Below are 22,388 nucleotides of genomic sequence, written 5' to 3'. Positions count from 1 at the left end.
AAGTTTACAGATGTAAGCCATGTTTTTTTAGAACAAAAATTTCACGTCTCGCAGATATTGTAGTTCACTTAATTTTATTAATAAAGATAATTATTTAAGAAGTTGAAAGATATATTGCATATTATTTTATTTCAAAAAAATACACTTACATTTGAAAGTCTTGAAAAAATAATTTGATTATTTTTCAATTATTCAAACAACTTGATTTTTTTTTTTTTTTTGATAAATTAGAATAATTAAATTAGATAATACCTAAAAAAAATTTTAGAAAAGTTATAATTGATTGAAATCGTAAAAAAAATTGTAAAGATTGCTTTTATAACTTTTTTATCTATAACAAAAATTTGAATAATAGATTTGTAGATTTATGTTAAATAAATATTATATATATATGTTGAAAATTTCACAAAAACAAGCGACAAGCATTGAAAAATAGTATATAATAAATAATAATAAAATAAATAAAAATCTGTAAATTTTAAAAGATGATTGAATATTTTCTTATCATTCTGTCATATTGAATCATGAAAATTTCATCTCTAATAAATTAATGTTGCTTAAAATATTATTTTTAATATTATTTTTCAAATTCATTGAGAAAATAATAACTTTTCGATAAGTTGTCTGATTTTATTAAATTTATTTTTATTTAAGTATTAAATAAAACATTAGAGATTTATTTAAAATTTAAAATCTATATTATTTCAATTAAAGATTATATTTTCCCTATAGATGTATTCCTAGATTTATGATTCTGGATAATATTCACTTTTCTAATCTTATCCATATTTCATACATATAATTAATATATATAATATTGATAAAATAGGTCAAATATTGCATTAATGGTTCCATAATATTATTATTTTCAATAATATAAAAATATAATTTTGAATATTATGATTTTTGTGATCAAAAAAAAAAAAAATAAAAATAAAAATATATATGTATAAAAATATTTGATGACTATTATATATGATATAAAAAATTATTATTATAATTTATAAATTATATAAAATAATCGTTACATTGAAATTAAATATTTCTGAGAATAATAAATTATTTAATTCAATTCATTCATATGATAAATTAAAATAATGTAAATTATTATAATATTGGATTATAAAGAAAAAAGAAATAAAAAATATAAGATATATTTTTAAAATAAATGACATAATTTTTGATTAAAAATTTGCAATTTTGTAAGTTTGCAATTATATCATTTTTCTTCCAAATCAATAAAAATAATAACTATATACCAACAAATATTATAATATAAAAAAATTTCATAAGTAATGTATTAAAATATAAATATAAACATTTGTATAAAAAAATTCATATCAAGTATAAAAGAAAGTATAATGAAAAGAAATTCAATTTAAAAAATAATCGAGTTTAATCGAGAAATAGGATTTTTCTAAAAATAATATAAAAATAATAAAATAAAAATAATCGAAATTTGAGGAGCAATTATTTTTGGAAATTAATTTTTTTTGTATCTACAAGATACAATGATAAGAGAAATAGATTTTTTTGATAATACTTTCTTATTTTGATAATACTTCTTACTTCGAACAATTGTTCAAATAAAATTTTTACTTTATTTTCTATTCGTTATGTGTTAATTTATTTATAATAAAAAATATTATTCGAAAAATAAATTATTTTGATATTTTTTATTTTATTATTTTGTTAATTATTTTTTATATTTCTCTATGGAATGATTTTCTATAAAATTTCTATTCTCAGAATTTTTTCCTTTATCTATATTTAATAACAAGTATATTCTTTTTCATGCTTTTCTTAATTGAAATCTTCTTACATACTAAACATAGTATTTAATTACATACACTTAATTATTCATTATTTTTTAGTTTCTTTCATTATTCGAAATAATCAAATATCTGATAAATAAGATTTTAAAATTTACTCACAAACATTTTATTCCAAATAAAATTTATTTCCAACAGTTTATTGACAACAATTTTTTATTTTTATTAAAAAAAAAAAACATACCTCACATATCTCATACTGCCACAATCCCCCTTTGATCGAACAAATTTTATCAAGGGATAGCGAAAGAACAAGCATAATTTCCTTCCAACTTTTCAATCCCCTTCGCATTCCCTTGCCAATATAGAATCACTATTCGAATTGAATCCAATGAAAGGCTCGTAGCTCTAGGTTTTCATTCGATCGGAAAACGTGTCCCGATGTTTCGTCGTAAAGTCGGTGCACGCTTTGGCCCGGTCTTTTTACCGAACGGCACAATGCATGTCCTCTCAAGAAAGGGAGAAAACGCAACGAGCCACGTGGAGAGAAACACACGAAGAAGGTGGTAATACACACCATGGTCGGGAAAGAGGACGGCGAACGAAGGAGGTGGAAAGGTAAGCTCGGTATAAAAGGGTCGTTGCGAGCCGGCTCGTCTGTTTTAACACTCTCTCGTTCAGTGGATATCACGGACAACTCGCGTCGTCGACCTAGACACCATCGACCGACTCGAGGATCCTTTCTTTTTTTTTTTTTCGACGACGAAGAAGAGACGAGAGGTGAGTCGCAAGAAGATCTGGCTCTTGGTCCACGTTTGCCCTATTTTCGGCTTTTACTGTTCGACTCTCCTCTCCGTGGACGTTCGTGGAGATTCGCAGTGGTTGTTGACGTGACACAGTTTCAACCCTGTTCGAGACCGGACTCGATTATATCGGTGGATGTATTTACATATTGTAACCAAGTTCCTTCGATTGATTTCTCGGTTCGAGTAATTATTCTGAGTGATGCTGTGTGCGACGATAGTGGCATGGCTTTTGTCGTGTGTTGCTTTTGCATTTCGTGGTGATAGTTTCTATTGGCACGAGTATTGTTTGTTGGAAATTTATTAGAAAATTTTTGGTACATTTTTTTAATACGATGCTTGATTAGAGAATCAAGAGATCGTTATTATGGAATGAAATCTAAATCTTTTAGAAATTTGACTTTGAAACTTTGCGAAATTCTCGAGAATGCTTATTTATCCTTTTTTAAAAGGTGTATTTATTTTATTCAAATCTAAAAATTGAATAAAATTTTCAAATTCAGATTTGTAATAGTCGATAGTAATAATAGACGTGTTCTTGGCTTGCAGAACATTGAATTTTTATATTTATTTTTTATTTTTTCTCTAAAAATTATTGCAAACGTATTAATTGAAATGAAACAATAGTTTAAATATAAATTTAGTTTCTAATTTTTTTCGATTATTATTGAATAAAAACCAATTCACATTGCCATTTTTCGTACGAAGATTTATATAGATTATTTTTCATTTTTGAAACTTTCAGATCACAAAAATTTCGAGGCTCTATTATGTCTAAAACTTTTTGACTTTTAAAGATATTTGAAAGTTTCAAAGTTCAAAATTTCGAATTTCATATCTCCAATCAGAGCTATATCTGAGTTTAGCGACGAAAAAAAGAAAATAATAGATATATACGAAGATTGTAGGATTTTAGTAAAATATTATAATAAAAATTACACTTATTTATTTTTTAGATTTATTATTATTATTTAGATCTCATTTTAAAACGATAGAATTTATAGAATATAATTTGTAAAGGTCTAGAATTTGTAGAAAAATAGCAAAAAATTGTAAAAATGAAAGAAAGAGCATGTTTAATATATATCGAAGAAATGAAACAATAGTTTAAATATAAATTTAGTTTCTAATTTTTTTCGATTATTATTGAATAAAAACCAATTCACATTGCTATTTTACGTACGTTACTTATGATAATTTTGACGATATAACAATCTGCTATGTAAAAAATATTTTCGAACGTTATAATAATGAATTTTTTCTTGTTTTTTTTCTTTATTTTCAAAGAGAAATTTAGAATGTGTTTCGAATAGTAAAATGTATTTCGAATAATTATTATAAAACATTAATTTTTGATCGACTTAATTTCTTTTTTATCGTTTTTTTATTTTGAAGATTCCTTTGAATATTTATGATAGATTTTATTTCCTTTTTTGTTTATTTCTTTTTAAATTCTTTAATAAAATAATGAAATGCTATTTTTCTGATCCCTTCTTTTTTCTTAGAAAAAGATACGAATAATTTGTGAACTTTTTTCGATATTTATTTTTTTATTTTTAAAGGAAAATTATAAATGCATGTTTTCAAATATCGAACATTCCATACATTTTTAATGAATTATATTTTTTAAAAATTTCTTTTTGGAGAAAGATAGTAAAACATGTTTATTTACATATTGTTAATTGAGATTAATGAATTGAGAAAGATTTCATCTTGTTTTTTTTTTATTTTTTAGTTTTTTCTGGAGAAACGTTTAATACATATGTATTATACTTTTTCTAATCAATTGCGAATTGCATTTTCTTGTATTTTCTCATTTTTTTTTCTTAATGAATCTTTTTTTATTCTCGAAAAATAAGAAAAAAGTTAATAAAAGACATTTCTTTAAAAATAGTCAAGTAACGTTTATTTGCCTACCGTTAGTCGTAAGAGTACGACTGCATGAGAATTCTTATGTCTCCAACCGAAGGTCAGGATAACCTGTGTCAAATAAAACTCTCGTAGTCCTGGGAAAGTTATGCATTCTCGCGCTCGGGTTTCTCTCTCATTGTTATATTTCAATTAAATATTTTAATTTCTTTATGCAATGTTATTCACATCTTTGTGAGAAATAAACATAAAATAAGTATAAGAATATTAAATTTTTTTCTTTTTGTTTTTTTTTTATTCTATGATATTTACGATCAATTTTTTAAAGGAAATATTTAATAAATTTCATGATATCATATCGTAACGAGAAGTAATTTAAATTATGATTACACTGGAAAGAAGGATATAAATTTAGACGAATTTTTTTTTCATTTGATGCAATTTTCATATTTCATTTTTTTAATTTTATTATATTTTTACTTAATATTAGTTACTATTATCATTTCTAGATTTTAAAATAATATTACTTATACGGACAAAATTTTTTAAAATGTAAAATTTTTTGTATAAGAGATAGACAAGAGAATAGATTAATAAGTGGAATAAATGCACTTGGGTATCTAGAACGCGGTTTATCAAAACAACACGGTAATTTATAATTCGAATATGACCTGATTTTCTGATGAATTTAAACCAATGGAAATTTTGAAAAATTTCTAAATTATCAGTAAAATTCTTTTGTTTGTTTATTATTCTGACGAATAATTAAAATATTTTTTTATTTTAATTTTTGAAGTTTGAAGAAAAAAATAATGTTGAATAATGCATTTATCTACTTCGTTGAAAGCAATGTGTATAATTAAAAAAAATTATGGATGTAAAATAATAATAGTTTTTCAAATAAAAGAATTGTATTATAATGAATAAGAAATATGTTATATGTTTTTTAAAATATATTAAAAAATTATCTATAATAAAACTATTAATAATAATTAATGATTAAAATATTATAAATATGATTATGAAAATAGAAATTAGTTTGTCTTTAATCATAAAAAAATTATTGAAAAAAATATTATTTTAAAAAAGTATAAGTAATATAGTAATTTATTTTAAATTAATTCATACAAAAACGTACAAAAATATATATATTTAAAAAATATAATAATTTTATAATAAAATGAGAATTATATATAAGTTCAAACTTATAATAATTATGAAAGAATACAAGAATTCTTTGAGAAATATAATAATTCAAAAATTATTTAAAGAAAACTATTAATTAATTATAAATTAATTAATTAAGAAAAATTATAAAAAATTTTTTTATTTTTTTTTTTTTTTTTTGCTTTGCAGAACTATGAAGTTAGCAATAGTATTGGCAGTGTTGTGCTGCCTAGCAATTGGAACAATCTCAACACCGGTACCAAAAATCTCAGCAGAGAAAACATCGAATCAGAACGTGATTGAAAATGGAAGACAGGCGGCAGCACAGCCACCAGCGGTTAGCGAGGATGATGATGATGACGATGACGATGATGACGATGTTGATTTCGATATCACGGGAGACGACGATGACGATGATGATGATGATGACGATGATGACGATGATGATTCCGATTATTTGGAACGCTTCATCGAAGATATATTAGGTAAAGTTTCATATTTTCTTTTTTTTTTTTTAAATAATTTAGAATTTTAAATAATACAGAAATGACGATACGAAAGAATATAATCAATAAAATAAAATTTATAGTAAAATTCATTAAAAAAATTAGTAATGAGAAATGTTTGATTAGGAAAATTATCGTTTATTATAAGTGACAAAATAATCATTTTTGAACAATGAAACAACCTTTTCTTATGAAAAATAAGAGAAATATATCAGAAATATGATAATATAAACATAATATTTTTATTTATTGACTTTTAGATCTCATATTTGTTTTGCTATAAAATTTTATTCATTTTGTAAATATCTTAAATTTCTTAATTTTCTTTAATTATTATATTCTATTTATTCTCTGATTTTATATTTGATAATATTTTTTTTTTTGAAATGTAATATGTAATGCTTTATTATTACTCAAAATAAGTAAGTTTTACAATTTTTCCAAAAATATACAATATTAAATTCTTATTTTTACTCTATAAATTATTTTCTATTTTGTTCCAATATTTACAATAGATATCATTTTATTATTATCATTATTATGTTAAAAGCATGTTGAATTTATACTAGTAATTGGTATAAAAGTAACTTTATATTAAAATAAGTGAAAAAAATGTATTTCTTTGGAAAGTAGAACATTTGAAGAATAGAATGTCTTTACATAGTAAGTGTTAAGATAACGGAGATATTATTACATTGTAATTCTCAATACAAATATTGATTTTAGAATAGGATTATTAAATAATAAAGAATTTTTATTGCTGCTATATACTTTTTATATACATATTTTAATAAAATTATCAGAGAATTGTTTATTAAAATTTAAATATTTTAAAGATTGCTTATTCATAAATTGAATAATTACACCAATTCTATCTCTAAATTAAATATTATTAGATTAGTTTCTTAAAATTAATTAATTTTATTTTTTTTTAGTACTTAATAAGATAAGTATTTTATTATTAATATTCTATTATTTTAAAATAATTTAAAGTTTATTTATATAAGAAAGTTTCAAATTTCTTGATGTATATTTTTCAATCCATTAAAGATTTTTATTTAAATACTCTATTAATCTGAATGAATTTTTTATAAAAGAAATTATATTATTTTTTCTTTTCCTATTTTTCAAATTTCTTCATTGTTTCACTGAAACAAATTCATTGAATTAAATCTAAAACAAAAATTGAAATAAATAAAAATGTAGAGAAAATGTAATAATAATTAATTAATTTGAAATTCAATTTATCATATAATTTTTCTAAATAAAATAAATAAAAATAAATAAAAACTAAAATATATAAAACAAAAATTTTTTAATAAATTATTTAATATTTTTCTATTTATATTCTCTTTTATATCTTTTTTTCACATCAAAGAAAAAAAAGAAATCATATCTCATTTTTAATAGAATATAACTAATTATTCAATAGAATATAACATAATTCAAATTCATTAATAAATTGCAAATTTTTATACAATTCAAAACAAGATATATATATCTCAATAAATATTAACTAATATAAAAAAGATATATTATTGAAAATATATAATTATCAAAGTATGTAAAAAATTAATGAAAATTCTATCTTTAATAATTTTATTACATAAAATTTATCTATATAACATTATAATACAATACAAATTTAAAAAATAAATTTTCTCATGATTTTTTGATAAATCATTATTACTTAACTGACTAAAATTAAATTCAAAAATAAATTATTCTATATGTCATTTTTTATAATGTATCATTCCAATATCCTTTTAGTATTTTTCTACGGATAAAATATTTAAAATTTCAAGCTTTCAATATCATTTAATGTAAATAAAATTAATATGATATAATATATTCGTTTATATCATTTATATAAAATATACACAAAATGAAAAATATATACTTGCATAAAAAATTTATAATCTTCTCATTAGTATCATTCATAATATTTAGAGGTAATCATAGAAATCAATATGCTCGTATTTAATTCATTGAATTTACTCATTTCGTGACTTTTGCTTTCTTCGAATATATGTCATCGAATAATTGTCAACAAGATTTCGTTGAATAGAACAATGAGGAGGGATCGCGAAACGAGCCGTTATGCAAACATTAAATCTCGGGTTAGCGACATGTTCAACGGAAATTCTGGTGCGTTCACGTAGTTGTAACGGTACAAGATGCTTCAAACTCGCCCGAATTAACATAAATCGACGGCGATCCCAGTTCGAAAAGAATTTCTACGCGCTACTTCTTTTATATCGACCTAGATATGAAAAGTAATTGTTAAAATTTTTCGTCGCCAATGTAATTATTGGATTATGGATTATGCAAATATATATTTTCTCCTATTAATCGTATTAATGTTTTTCATTATTATACATATCGTTGTTACAAATGAATGTGTTATATCTTTTTTTTTCGTATGACAATTCAATAAAAATTTTGGTTTTTAACAAAAATTTATAAAAATTCTGGATATTTGCATTTATAGAAGAAAAAAGACTTGATAAAGAATGAATTTTATTGAAATGAAAAATATATCTATTCTATTATAATTTGTAATGCAGAGTGATTTTTTACAGCTTATAAATATTTGCAGATAAATAATATTAATTTGGGAAACTAGGAAATCATGAAAAACTATCGTTATATATCGTAATATATCGTAATGTAAATTATGATAAATGTAAATTATGATAGATATATAATTAATAATAAATATTCATATATATACGTATCATGTGTATATATTCTATATAATATTCTATATTTTAGGACATATATTTTAAATAATTTGATATATTTATGTATATTTGTTGAATATTTAAACATGTTTTAGTTAAAACAATTATGATTATTAAAAAAACAATAAAATAATAATTAATATAATTATTGATGATGATATAATTAATGAATTATTGATTTTCTAAATTTTCAATTATTTTCAATGCAAATTTTTTATTGTTACAAAATTTTCTAAAACTTGAGAAATAAATCGTTATACAACAATCGTTATACAAGTGATATTTTTTTTCTAAATAAATCTATAATTTTATGCTAGATCTTTTTTTATAATAATATGACAATTTTTTTTTAATGAGTTTATTTATATTATATATTTTTATTATTTTAATTTTAATTCAATTTTACACTTCTCATGCAACAATATCTATCAATAATTTTTAATTTATAAATAAGAAATGATTATATAATTGAATATTTATATATAACTATTTCAGTTATTATATATAACTATTATCAGATTTTTATATTAAAATAATATTACAGAATCCTATGATTGATATATAATTATTTAAATTTATGTTAATTTATATATAAATAAGTACATAGAAATTTATAAATTTTTATAGAAAAATTAAAATCTCTTCAATTTTTTTATTGGCTATTATAAATTACAATATAATATAACATAATTAATAAAATAATATATAATGTAAATAGTAAAAATATAAAAATTATTTTGGTTTTAATAGCAAATTAGATAAAAAGATTTTTTTTATTGATATTACATTTTCAAAAGTAGCTAAAAAATTTTGAAAAGATAGTAAACTATCATTAAATATAAATATTTTAGAAAGAGATTTATTGCAATGTTTAAAATTTTGAAATTAACATTTTAAAATTATATATTCTTTCAGTATACAGATTGGAATATATTAATAATTATATACACGTTATAAATTATGCGAAGAAAATTATATATATTTTTAATATAAATTAAATTTTGATATTAATTCTAACGATAAATTTAAGATATAATGTTAGATAATTTTAGTTAGATTACTTTTTTGTATCGTTTGATTGATTTTTTACTTAAAAGTTCCAAGTTAATGGAATTTTATATGTACACATTGATACAAAAAAAAATATCAAATTTAAAATTTATCAAATACATTCTTTGGTAAATTCTATCTACTAATTCAAAAATTATTAAATCAATTATTTAATCAATTAATGTAAATTTTTCATCCTGTTGCATATATCTTTCTTTGTTTCTTTTTTGTATAATATATATTATTATTAAAAAATATCTAAACATATATTTATTATTTTTAATTTCAAAATTAGAAGTTCATATATATATATTTGTATTTATAAACAAATTTTATAAAAATTTTATAAAAATTAAATTCTTTTTAATATATTTCTAGAATTATATTATTTTTATAATATATATAAATTATAAAATAATATATATATATATTATAAAATATTATAATAATTTATATATTTTTATAATAAATATAAATTAAAAACCATATTAAGAAAATCGAGATATACCAAAATATAGTTTCTTGAAAAATATATATTTTTAAATTACAATAATAATAGCGAGTTTTTTAATCTCTAATGGCAAAGATGTAATAAGATCTAGTAATAATTTTTTATGATTACATCTATCTTTAACTACATCTACTAATAATAATAATAAAAAATATTACTTTTCATCGTTAATTATCTTCAATTCATACATTTAAATAAAATTTATAATATATTATATTATTAAAAATCTATAATCAGTAATATTGTAATGGATATTTAATCTTATCATGATTATCATTGAATAACAAAAAAATAATAATAATAACATCAAAAGAACAACACATTCTAAAAAGTTCATCTCGACCACGCATTCCAGGTGAAGAGGATGATGACGATGACGATGATGACGAGGACGAATCGATCCCGGTGGAATCAGTTGCACCAGTAGCAGCAGCACCACCTCCACCGGCTCCTGCAATTCCGGCGGCCGTAGAAGCCGATTTGAACGCCGCCCAGGAAGCGGAACACGCCGCGGAAGCTGCTACAGCGGAGAGCATAGCTGCTGACAACGACGCGACTGGGCCTGAGGAGGAGGAAGGGAACGCGGTTGGCGAGAGTCAGGCCGTTTCCGGTATCCACGAATCCGGTCTCGAAGGTGCGGAATCCGTGTCGAATCCTGTCCACGTCCCTGCCGCGTCCACGAACGAGGCCGAGGACGACGACGACGACGACGACGAGGACGACGTGGATCTGGTGTACACCGAGGACGATGATGACGAGGACGAGGAGGACGATGAGGACGAGGACGACGAGGACGACGCCATAGCCGACATCACCGGTGCCAGGCAAGCACGTGAGTTCAAGGGAAAGAGCAAGAAACACAGTACGGGGCGTAAACACACGCGTAAATCTCGCACGCGTGCTACATCCCCTTCCTCGAAGGCTGTCGTTTAACCAAGGGAGAAGGGAAACGAGTGGCAAGTCACGTACAACGATTCCTGATAATCACGTGCTCAATTAATTCATTATTGTTCGCTTATCCTCGTTGGCCAAAAGGCGGTCGATGCTTTCTATGCTGACGTACAGAAACGGTCTGGGATAAACTTTTGCTTTGAGATGTTTTCGTTATTCTTGGAGAAAATTGTCTTTGGAAATGTGATTTTTTTTAGTTTATTTTAGTGTTTATTTTATTTTTCTTGAGAAAAGTAATCTTGTTTGATTTATCCTTTGATCTATCCTTTCTTAAAAGAATAATCTGGAGCAGTGTCTCATTGTTGCGCAGAAATTTTATGTGAATAATTTGAAATAGAAAGAAATATGTCAAATCATGAAATTTTATTATTTAAAATTATGATTTATTTTCAATGTAAAATTTAAATTGTATGAATTTTTTTTTAGAAAAATTATTTTGTGTATAGTTTGTAATTTCAATTATTAAAGTAAGAGTTTTTTAATGATAACACATAAATTTATAAAAATTTTATGTTTTGTAAATCTTAAGAAAAAAATCCAAAGACTTTAATCACAAGATAGATTTTCAAACGGCATTCAAGTTAATTAAACGAACAAGAATAATTCATTCAGAATTAATTCGATCTTTATCTGTGATTCATTTTACCGTTTAATTAAATTTCAATTTACATCAATTTTAGAAAGCCAATCAAAGCAAAAGCTAACCAGTCTGGCGACTAATAGAGCTTGCGCATTCATTCGTAAAGAAACAAAGCACCGAGTCGAGAAGCTTCAGTTCATCGGTGCTGTTCGACACATTATTCAATGAAATTTCCAATGAAATTTCGAATACAATTTTTTAAAGTTTCTTTTCAAAAGAAACGATCAAATATTTTTTTCAAAAAGATCAAAAACATGAATATAAAATTTTGCAAAAATTTTTGTTGATCATTAAAAAATAATATAATAAAATGATCGGCAAAGATCCTCATTTTTTTCCAGATAGTTTAGAAACGTCTTATGTTCTACTAAATTAAAACATCTTAAAGAGAGAATTCAACAAAATATTTCAAAATTTAAAATATATTTATTATTATTTTGATTTATTAATTTTTATAAAAATTTCTTTATAATTATTCTTGTAATTTTTAAGGAAATATCGATCATATTAAATATTTAATTAAATTAAAAATTGTAAATTTATCTTAACGTTTTATAGCAAATATCTTTGAGATGTCCAAAAATTTTTGGTACAATAATTTATTAATTGATAATATTATAATATTATCAATTGATAATGAATTTGAAAGTTACAAATTATAAGATATAAATATATAGAATATCTTTTTCTATAATTCAATATTAAAGAAGATAATTAGATTATTTAGAATTTATAAAATTTATTTATAAAATTATTTGTTTTATCGTCAAATTTGTCATTGTTATGCAATGAAATATATCAATAACCAAATATGATTTATCGTTTTTTTTATGACGGAAAAAAAAATAGAATTTTATAAAAGACATAATTTCAGAAATTTTTAATGAAATTTTCTATTTTAAATGAATTCTGAAGATAACTGTCTAATCTTGTTTAATAAAAGTCATAATAATCAAAAGATAACCTGAGAAAAATAAAATTTGAACAAGAAATATCTTACAAATTTTCTTTGAAAATAGAAATTTTTCTGAATTTATTCTAATGAATAAGTATGTACAACTATTATAAGACAATATTACAAAAGTTTAATAAATGATTTTTTATTTTATGATATATTTTTCTATCATAAAAGGAACGTTAGATTTTTCTTGGTTACCTGATTATTATAATTTGTAACTTTCGATTTGTAAAATTTCATTGATAATAATAATAACTCAATTGCGCAAAAAGAATATTTAAACTTAAACAAAGTTAAAACGTAGTATGCTGTCTGGATCATTGCTTTATTGGTTTGAAAACTCATTTTACAAACATTAGAATTATTCGAACCGCCTAGTAGTAGTAGATTGTAGAGTAGTAAACGTAGCGGTAGTATATTTATTCTATTTATTAACGTGAATACCTCTACTCGAAGCGATTCACACGTGATCGAACAGCATGGCAAATCGATACTCGATACATCGACAACTTCTCGTAGCTTCCAATTACGCGTTCCTCGTTCTTACAACGGGCCTTACATGACTTCCGTTTACAATACTGTGTTCTAACCGTTAAACGAGCAACGTAGTGTGAATTATAATTGACGGATTGTACATAAACATTTTTGGCCAAAGTATTCGAAGCTCGTGTAAGCTTGTTGAACGAGGCAGTCAGTAGGAGGAATGCAACGGAACGAAGAATTCAAAGTACCTTTCGATCTGTACCTGCATCACTTTATTCTCTTTATTTTCTTTCTCTCTTCCGACTATCTAATAAAAAAAAGTATTCTCACATCTCTGTCTGTTCGCATTGTACGCACAAAATGTCTCGTATATATTGTATATTGATATATATGAATCTAAAGCTTTATTTATGCTTTCTTCCCTATATTTATTCAAAAAATTAATTAATATTTTTTAAATGTTTCTTTTGTGTTGGGTGATTTGAAAAGTTTGTGACATTTTTTTATATTTGATATTAATATAAATCTTGGAAGAGTAGTAAACGTAGCGGGAGATAACTTGGATCCTTTATAAATTTTATAATATATATAATATAAACATTTTATATTGTTGGATAAAGACTAAATTTAATTTTCAAATTTTTAAATTTTATTACAAACTTTTCAAAGAATTTAATACTTATATAGTACTTTAAAGAATTTAGTTATTTATATACTTATAATCTTATTTCTATATTTATTTATATGAAATCTTTAAGCTGATAAGAAAATCGAGATATTTTATGGCATCGAAAAATGCGAATTAGATAAATCTTTTTTTTTTTCAAAAAATATATTTCATAGAAAAAAAAATTATATATTTTTTGGTCGAATGGAGGTACTTTGGCGGTGTGAAAGAATAGGTAGCATTTGAAAACGTCTTGGCTTGGTGACCTCACGTCACGTATTTTCTTTATTTTCTCGAACCGTTTGTCGACTGATCATTAGACGAAACGAGAAATAAAGAGAAATTCCGTGTGTTTCTACATAAGAATGAAAGAAAGAGAGCTATAAAGTGAATGATGTCATAATTTGCTTGGTAAGCAATACCATAACTGGTCATTCGTATCCTTTTACTATATATATAATTGATTTTCAAACATTTTTCATTGATATTCTTCTTTTTCTTATATATGTATATAAATAAAATTAAACTTGAAATTAAATTTTTATATATATTATAAAAAAATCTTTATTTCCTTATTATAAATAATTTTTTATTAAATTATCGAAATTTATGAAGGATTTTCATTTAAATTTTCATTTTTAAAAATAAAGTGAGAATAATATTCGTAAATAAAGTTGTGGACCAGTAATGGTGTTGTTTATCATGCAGAATTTATAACATTTCTGTTTGAAAAGAAGCTTGTACAGAGACATTGTCCGTTCTGGATTGCAAAAATACAAATAATTTATTGTTTTTACAAAAAAAAAAACAAATTGTGTTTTGCCTTTTTATTTCTGTCACCAATGTCCGTGTGTTTGAACCAAATGTTCGTGTATTTGTCCAGGTACGCATGATCCAGAGGATAACTTCTCTTTTCCTCTTTCCCTTGATAGAGAGGGGAAAATGAAAAGAGAATAAATATTCATTTTTTTTCTTTTCATTACATAATACATTAATTATAAATAATGTAAAATCGGAATCAAATGTCTAGAGCTACTTTCTTCATTTAATGCGTGATGTGTTGTGTCGCTTAGCTCGTTAACCCTCTGCAGCAATTATTTTTTTTTGTTTATATATATTATTAGTTTTGAATTTTTGTAAAAAGCCAGATTTTTCCTATGTGGTAATTTATTGAATTTATTGAATTTTTTTGAAATAATATAAATATATAGTTTATAGATAAATAATTTTATTTTAATATATTGCAAAGTAATAAATGAATGAAAATTACATACTAAAAAATAATTTTTTTATCTATCAATTATAAAAATTATTTGTTAAAGTAGTTTATAATCATTAAAATCTTTTGATTATTATTTTATTTTCATATTAATTTTTTATTTCTATTATTATTCCATTTATATATATTTTAATCTAATTGTTATTATTATATGTAGATATATAAATATCTACATATGTACAATGATATAAAGATTATTAAAGTCAAAAAAGTTTTCAGAATTTTAGTATTTTGTAACTTCAGTATTTACAAATGATAATATCTGACAACGAGACAATTAATATAAAATATACAAATTCTTTTTATCTTTTGTTAATAATGTAGCTTTTTTAAGAGTTTGATAATATAATGTAGTATAGAATATGATACATTAAATTATTATATCTTCAAAGAAATATATATTTTAAAAAATGCGTAATCTAGAAAATATTTTTCACAAATGCATAATTCTTTATTTAAAAATATCAATTTATTATCAAATTTGATTCATTATTCATTTATTTCATTATCATAGTTAAAAAAATATTTCTCAATATAACTGTGCACATTTTATTCGAAATAATTTTTTTAATTTTCATTTAAATTTAATATTCAAAAATTAGTATAAAAATATTCAATATTCGATATAAAATTAATGAAAATATAAAAAAAATGAAAATTGATTATGCATAAATAAAAATATTTATTACTTAATTATTATAAATTATTATTAATATTTGGTAATAATAATATCTTGAATATAATTATTTAAAATATATTAAATTAATTCACATTAGATATCCCACGTATCGTAATTCGATATAATTGCTTCAAAGGATTAACAATAATTAAACCTATATATAGGAATCCTTTGCTTGTCTTGTCACTCGTTCGTAGAAGCCATTAGTATAATAGCCCATGCTTGCAATTTCTTTGCCTTATCCTTGACAAATAGTGATGCACGTGTTTGGTGGACGGCTTTACGACGATTGACAGTCACATATACTGGACAGTAGCACGAAACTTTGGGCCTCTTTTACACATATCCTTATAGTAGTTAATTATAAAGCACAATATAAAGTTTTAGCAGAGCAATGCACATGCCATAGTACAGTATAATGTTATAAATTACATGTGTCACGTGCACAGTAATTTTCCTACATAACATATTTGTTCATATGCTATATTACTGACTAAATATTTGGAATCACTGAAATATTCTATAGAATATTAGATTAATGGATGAATTGAAAAAAAGTCATATTAGAATTCAGAAAATTTTTTCGAGTAAAACTCGAGTAAACTATTGATATTTATAACATTTCGAATTAATAGCAAAATTAAAATTCGATATTGCAATTGAGAAAATGATTCCAATTTTTTGGCTGCTAATATAAATGTGGAATAAATCATAATTTTTTTCTTTTATGATAAAAATTTATTATTAGTAGCTTAGAACAATTTTATTAGATCAATTTTATTATTTATCTTGCACGCTTGTAGTATTACTAGATTGGTAAGCGTGAAATGTCGTTTCTCTAATTTGAACTTGAATCCAAGTAATATCCATTAATTTTAGTTTTGTCGTGAATATTTATGAATTAAATTATGAAATAAATTTGTTCTAAATCATATATTAATTGTCAATAATATTTATAAAAAAAAATATTAACTCGATTATTAATCTTTATAAATAATTAAAATATTTTCTGATTGTTTGTATTTATATGTCTCTAAATTTGAAAAAAATATCGTAAAAATTATTACAACAAACAAAAATATTTAGAGATTTTAAACATCTAATTCTCAGATAGTCAAGCGAAATGAATATTCGACTTTGGATCATTTATGATTCTTACTATAACTTTAAAAATAATATTAAAACAGAATATTTGAAAGAAAGAAAATAGATTTGAAAAAATAATAAAATAATCCAGAATTAGCTGCTCAAAATCAATGAATAAATTTTAGAAAATTATTTTATAAATTTGATCTTATAAATGAACTAATAAAATAATTTTTTTTATTTTCACATTAATTAAATATATATAAATTATTTTTATTAAATGCATGATATTTTAAAAAGAGAGAACTATACTTGGTTGAAATATTATTTGAAAAGCGATATTCCATACATTAACCTAAATTACATCTATTACGTGCACCGTAATATTACACGTAAGATATTTCAATATACAAATGTGTGTATACATATGTACATAATTGTGCATAGTATTCAGTCTACTATTATCTGTTTTATATGGAACGAATATTAATTTTTTTCTTTTCTATAGTAAAGAACTCGTTATATTGGAACATGCTAAAAAAATTATTAGGACTTTATATTATTTGTACATTGTTTCAATTGCATATTTATTCTCAAAGAATATGCCAATTTATTACATTGCAATTTTATTTATTTATTTGAAACAAGTGTTTCATTTAATTATCATTATCATTATATTTAGTTATCATTAATATTTTTTAATTGTTTTTATTTTTTTATTTACAAAAAATTGTTAGATTAAATAATTATAAGTAGATTGTTTCTTAAATAACATATATACAATTTTAATTTAACAATTCATATACTTATTAATTTCAACTTTTATCGCATATTTATATATTTTTTATTTATCAGATAATTTTTATCAAAGTAGATTTATAATAAAATTTTTATGATTTGATATAATTTATTAAAAACAAATTAATATTTATTAACTTATTAACTATTTTATAATTGTTTTATAATTATAATTTTTTTTTATTTATTTATATTTAAATAATCAATGATTTATCGATAAAATATTTCATTTATGATGTTATTTCAAGAAACATAGAAAAGAAGAAGTTTAAAATATTTTTTAATGAAAAAAGATTGGAAAAATCTAGGATATTAAAAATTTTTTCTAAGGAAATTTCATATAATCTTTTTAATTAAATTATTTATGATAATTTAAGATCTATAAAGATATTATTAAAGTTCTATTTAAAAATATTAGAGATATAATTAATAGAAATTTTCTAATAAAACGTTTCTAATAAAACGATATTATTTATAAATTTTTTAATTAAGATTTATAATTTTAGAAATTATGATCACGATTTTTAATGCTTTCTAAATTTCTGGAGCATTTTAATTTAAATCAAAGTTTAAATTCAAATTAAAATGCTTTATTTTATTTTTTTAATTTAAATATAGTTACTAAAGAAATTATGTTTCATAGTTCAAATTAAATATTTTCAACTATATTTTTAGAGCAGTATGCTAATCATCTTCATAATTCACAATTCATGAAAATGTTAAATAAAATCCATATTTTTGAAGAAAATATTTATATACAATAAAGTATAATAATTATATAACATATATTATTATTTTTGAACATTACAAAATAAAAACACTATTTAAATTATTAGATTATTTTTATTATTAGAATTTATTATTAGAATTATTATTATCAAATTTAAATATAAAATTATTTTTATTTCAATAGAATATTTAATAAAAATAAAAAAATATTTAAAAATTATTAAAAATTAATTAAAAATTATTTTAAATTAATAATGTTAATTATTATTTGATATTTAAAATATTTAAGTCAATATAATATTTTTTATGGACAATCAAAAAAATTTAGTTAATATTTGACAAAATAATAAAATTGATTATTTGGAAAAATTCACAACATATTATAATACAATATTTAATGCTAATATTAAAAATTATTTTCATCAAAATTAATTCTTTATATAAAATATTTCATAAATTGTACGTATTATTTTAAAAATATGTTATTTCTTCAATAATTTTAGAAAGTAATTTTAAAATAATGTAATTTGAAAATTCTTCGATACACTCAAATCTATATTATTGCACGTTCCAACAAAATAACGCTCAATTACCACAGTAAACGAGGCGCATCCAATATAATAAAGGTGCGTCTATAATTACTAATTAAATCTTGGAACAATTTAGACGACAGGAATGCCAACGATAAAATGAAACGAATCGAAACGAAATGAACGGTACGCAAAAACGCGTCAAAATTTTTAATTAACCAATTAACTTTCTATAAGACTGTGCGAGATCCAATAAAGGTGTGACCGGGTTGAAATTTTTTCTCGGCTTTCACCGAGCACTCGGTCCAAAACAAAATGAGGCCATTGACCCAGTCACTTTAAACGTAAGCGTGTATAGCAGCGCAAAAGAGTTCTCTCGTTCACGACCCTGACCCACAGCCAAAGTCATGGCTGCCACTTGTCCTCGATTATAGGGCACGTGATTGTATTTTCTTCATATAGAGAGAGAATGGGAGATCATTTTTATGAAAGAACAATTATCGTATGTGTTAATCATCGATATTTTTTACGAATTTTTTTATTTAAAAAGTTTTAATGAATTTAGTTTTGGGGATATTTTTTTTTTCTTACCTTTTTTTTCTCTTCTGTTATTGATTCGAATTGATTCTCAAAAGTTGTTTAAATAAAATTTAATTAATTTAGGCAATATATTAACTATAATTTCATTGATATAAATAAAAGCTCTGTTAAGATTTAATTAATTAAGATTATAATTTTGTTGATTTGAATAGAATTCTATTATATTTAAATATCATATGTATTAAATATCATATTTTGCATTTATGATGCGAAAATGTGAATTGTTTATTGCAATTTTTAAATGTATAGATAATTTCTGCGATAAGTTTAAAAAAAAATTACATTGACAAAATTATTTTAAACATGAAAAAATATTAAAATATTTAAATAACTTAAATTAAAGAAATATACAAGAAAATATTAAATTAATATATTACGATATTTCTTTATTATTTTTATGCAATTTGTAATGATATTTTAAATAATTTTGTAGTTTTTGTATTATTTATTAAATTATTCTTTTATAATGATATTTATTGTTAATTGTTATAAGAAAGAATATTTTTTAAATTGCAAAATGAATGATTAATAGAGTATTTCTTTTAATTCTATTTTAGAAATTAATTTCATGAATGGAAATAATAATAAATTGATAAATAATAAATTTATTTTGATTTATTTATTAAAAATTTTATTTTATTTAATATGTTTTAATATGTAGATTTTTTTAAGATTTGAATGAAAAAAATTAATTTTAATATTAATTTTTATCATTTGTTCATAAATTTTTAATGATTTTTTTTAAACATTAAACATTTTTGTCTGTAAACATTATATATTGATTGATTAATTGATTAACTCTTTACATATAGTTTATGTATCCTCACTAATTCTAACATGTTTATACAAGAAATTCATAGAGTTAATAAATTTGATAATTGAAATTTTCTCTAAATTTTATAATATAAAAATATAATTCAAAATAAATATTTTTCATTTTTGTTTTTTAAAATTAAAAAAAATTTTTTTCAATCATGTTTGCTTTAAAAACAAATGGAAGAATATATTTGCCATTGGCATTATTAAAATAATTAAAATATTTTAATACTCTAATATCAGAATGTGATTTGATGTTTTATTTAAAAATGTTTCTTTTTATCATTATTTTTTGTTTTTTTTTTATCTTTGTATCATTTATCCATCATTCTTAAATTTTGACATTTTTATCAGTATATTATATATTATATATTATAATATCATTATCTTTTAAAAATATTTTTTTCAGTCATTTTTTTTTTTTTACTATTTTTATTTTCAAAAAGGATACAATGAAATATATTATTATTTAATTCTGATTATAATTTGGCATTAAAAATTCTTCATTATAGTTACATAATAATGTAAATCATATTTCCATTGATCTTAATTTTAAATCCCTAAAAGATTTCACAACATGCTTATTTAAAATATTTTGATTCAATTACAGTTACTCTTAGAAATATTCAGATACAATATAATTTATAAGACGAATTCAAAATGCATTTTTTTTTCATTTATATTTTTTTATTTTTTCTAACATAAACTTAAATTGTTTCTAATTTAAAAAATAAGTCTTAATTGACTTAATTTTAAATACCAAATTTTGTGTTAGTTTCTAGAACCAAACTTTCAAAATTGTTTATAATTAACATTCTATATAAATGTATATATATATACATATATATATATATATGTAGAAATTCATAATAATAATTTTTTCAATCATGTTTTTATTAATTATTTTTACTATATTACTTACTATATTTTTTATTTGCCAATAAATTTGGATCGAGTTAGAGAATTTAGAAAATGTATACAATCAATTTAGTAAAGTATACAATCAATATTTTATTTATTATAAAATATTTATTTTTTTATTCTAGAAATTTTAATATAAAATATAGGATATTGTCCTATATAAAATATATAAAATATAAAAATTAAAATTATCATCAATATTCAAATACTTTTGAGAGTAACTGTATTTCTGATCGTTCGTTCATTCGGATGAAAGTGGCTGGAACAAGATCAACGACCGGGGAGAGTTTTTAGGTGGACACGAGTAAGGTTGCCCATATGTGTTTTACTTGCGGCTAGATAGGTCTGTAGGTGAGTAGGAAGCAGGTCGTGGCCCAGATCGAAGACCAGTTTGGCTTCGCTGTAGGATTCCGATATACCGTTAACATTGTCGCTCTTTCTTACGAACTTAATTCATCGAGGTCGGCACACGGAAGTTTTTTTCGTGTCCATTTATCGCATAGCTTAACGCTAGCCAGAAGATTTATAAAACTATCCACGGCGTATATAAGTGGCTCGATTGCTCGAGCATTAATAGCATTAATTTGGTTTGAGTGTTTAGCATTAAAGATATTACTTCAGATAAATTGATCTGGAAATTAGAATTGAAGAAGAATAAATCGATATGCTTTATTATTCAAGTCATTTAATAGGTATAATGTCATTTTTAAAAACATAGTTTTAATAAAAAAATAATATATGTATATTTATAATCGATTTAATTATTTGTAAAAATCATTTTTTATGATTGATAAAAAGACAAATTTTCAACTTTTTGCTTTTTTAATTC

The 22,388-nt window shown here is 21.9% G+C and overlaps 1 protein-coding gene across 3 annotated transcripts in view; it reads left to right on the top strand.

Annotated features, from left to right (window-relative positions):
- Positions 1-1,945: 1,945 nt before the first annotated feature.
- Positions 1,946-22,388, top strand: part of LOC100863192 (uncharacterized) — a 34,789-nt gene continuing 14,346 nt past the window's right edge. The window contains exons 1-3 of one of the 3 annotated variants that reach the window (XM_086912522.1): positions 1,946-2,390; positions 5,801-6,096; positions 10,778-11,254. In XM_086912522.1, the coding sequence (XP_086768648.1) occupies positions 2,275-2,390; positions 5,801-6,096; positions 10,778-11,254 (889 nt within the window). In that variant the 5' untranslated portion in view covers positions 1,946-2,274. Of the gene's footprint in view, positions 2,391-2,430; positions 2,553-2,871; positions 2,893-5,800; positions 6,097-10,777; positions 11,255-22,388 lie in introns of those variants that run through there. The other 2 variants (XM_086912523.1, XM_086912524.1) reach the window with 2 other exon arrangements.

The sequence above is a fragment of the Apis florea genome, unplaced genomic scaffold (assembly GCF_048593485.1).
Source record: "Apis florea isolate Af1SG1 unplaced genomic scaffold, ASM4859348v1 contig_3391_pilon, whole genome shotgun sequence".
In the NCBI taxonomy this organism is placed as follows: Eukaryota; Metazoa; Arthropoda; class Insecta; order Hymenoptera; family Apidae; genus Apis; species Apis florea.
Note: the sequence above shows the minus strand (reverse complement) of the source record. Positions and strands in the feature narration are given on the sequence as shown.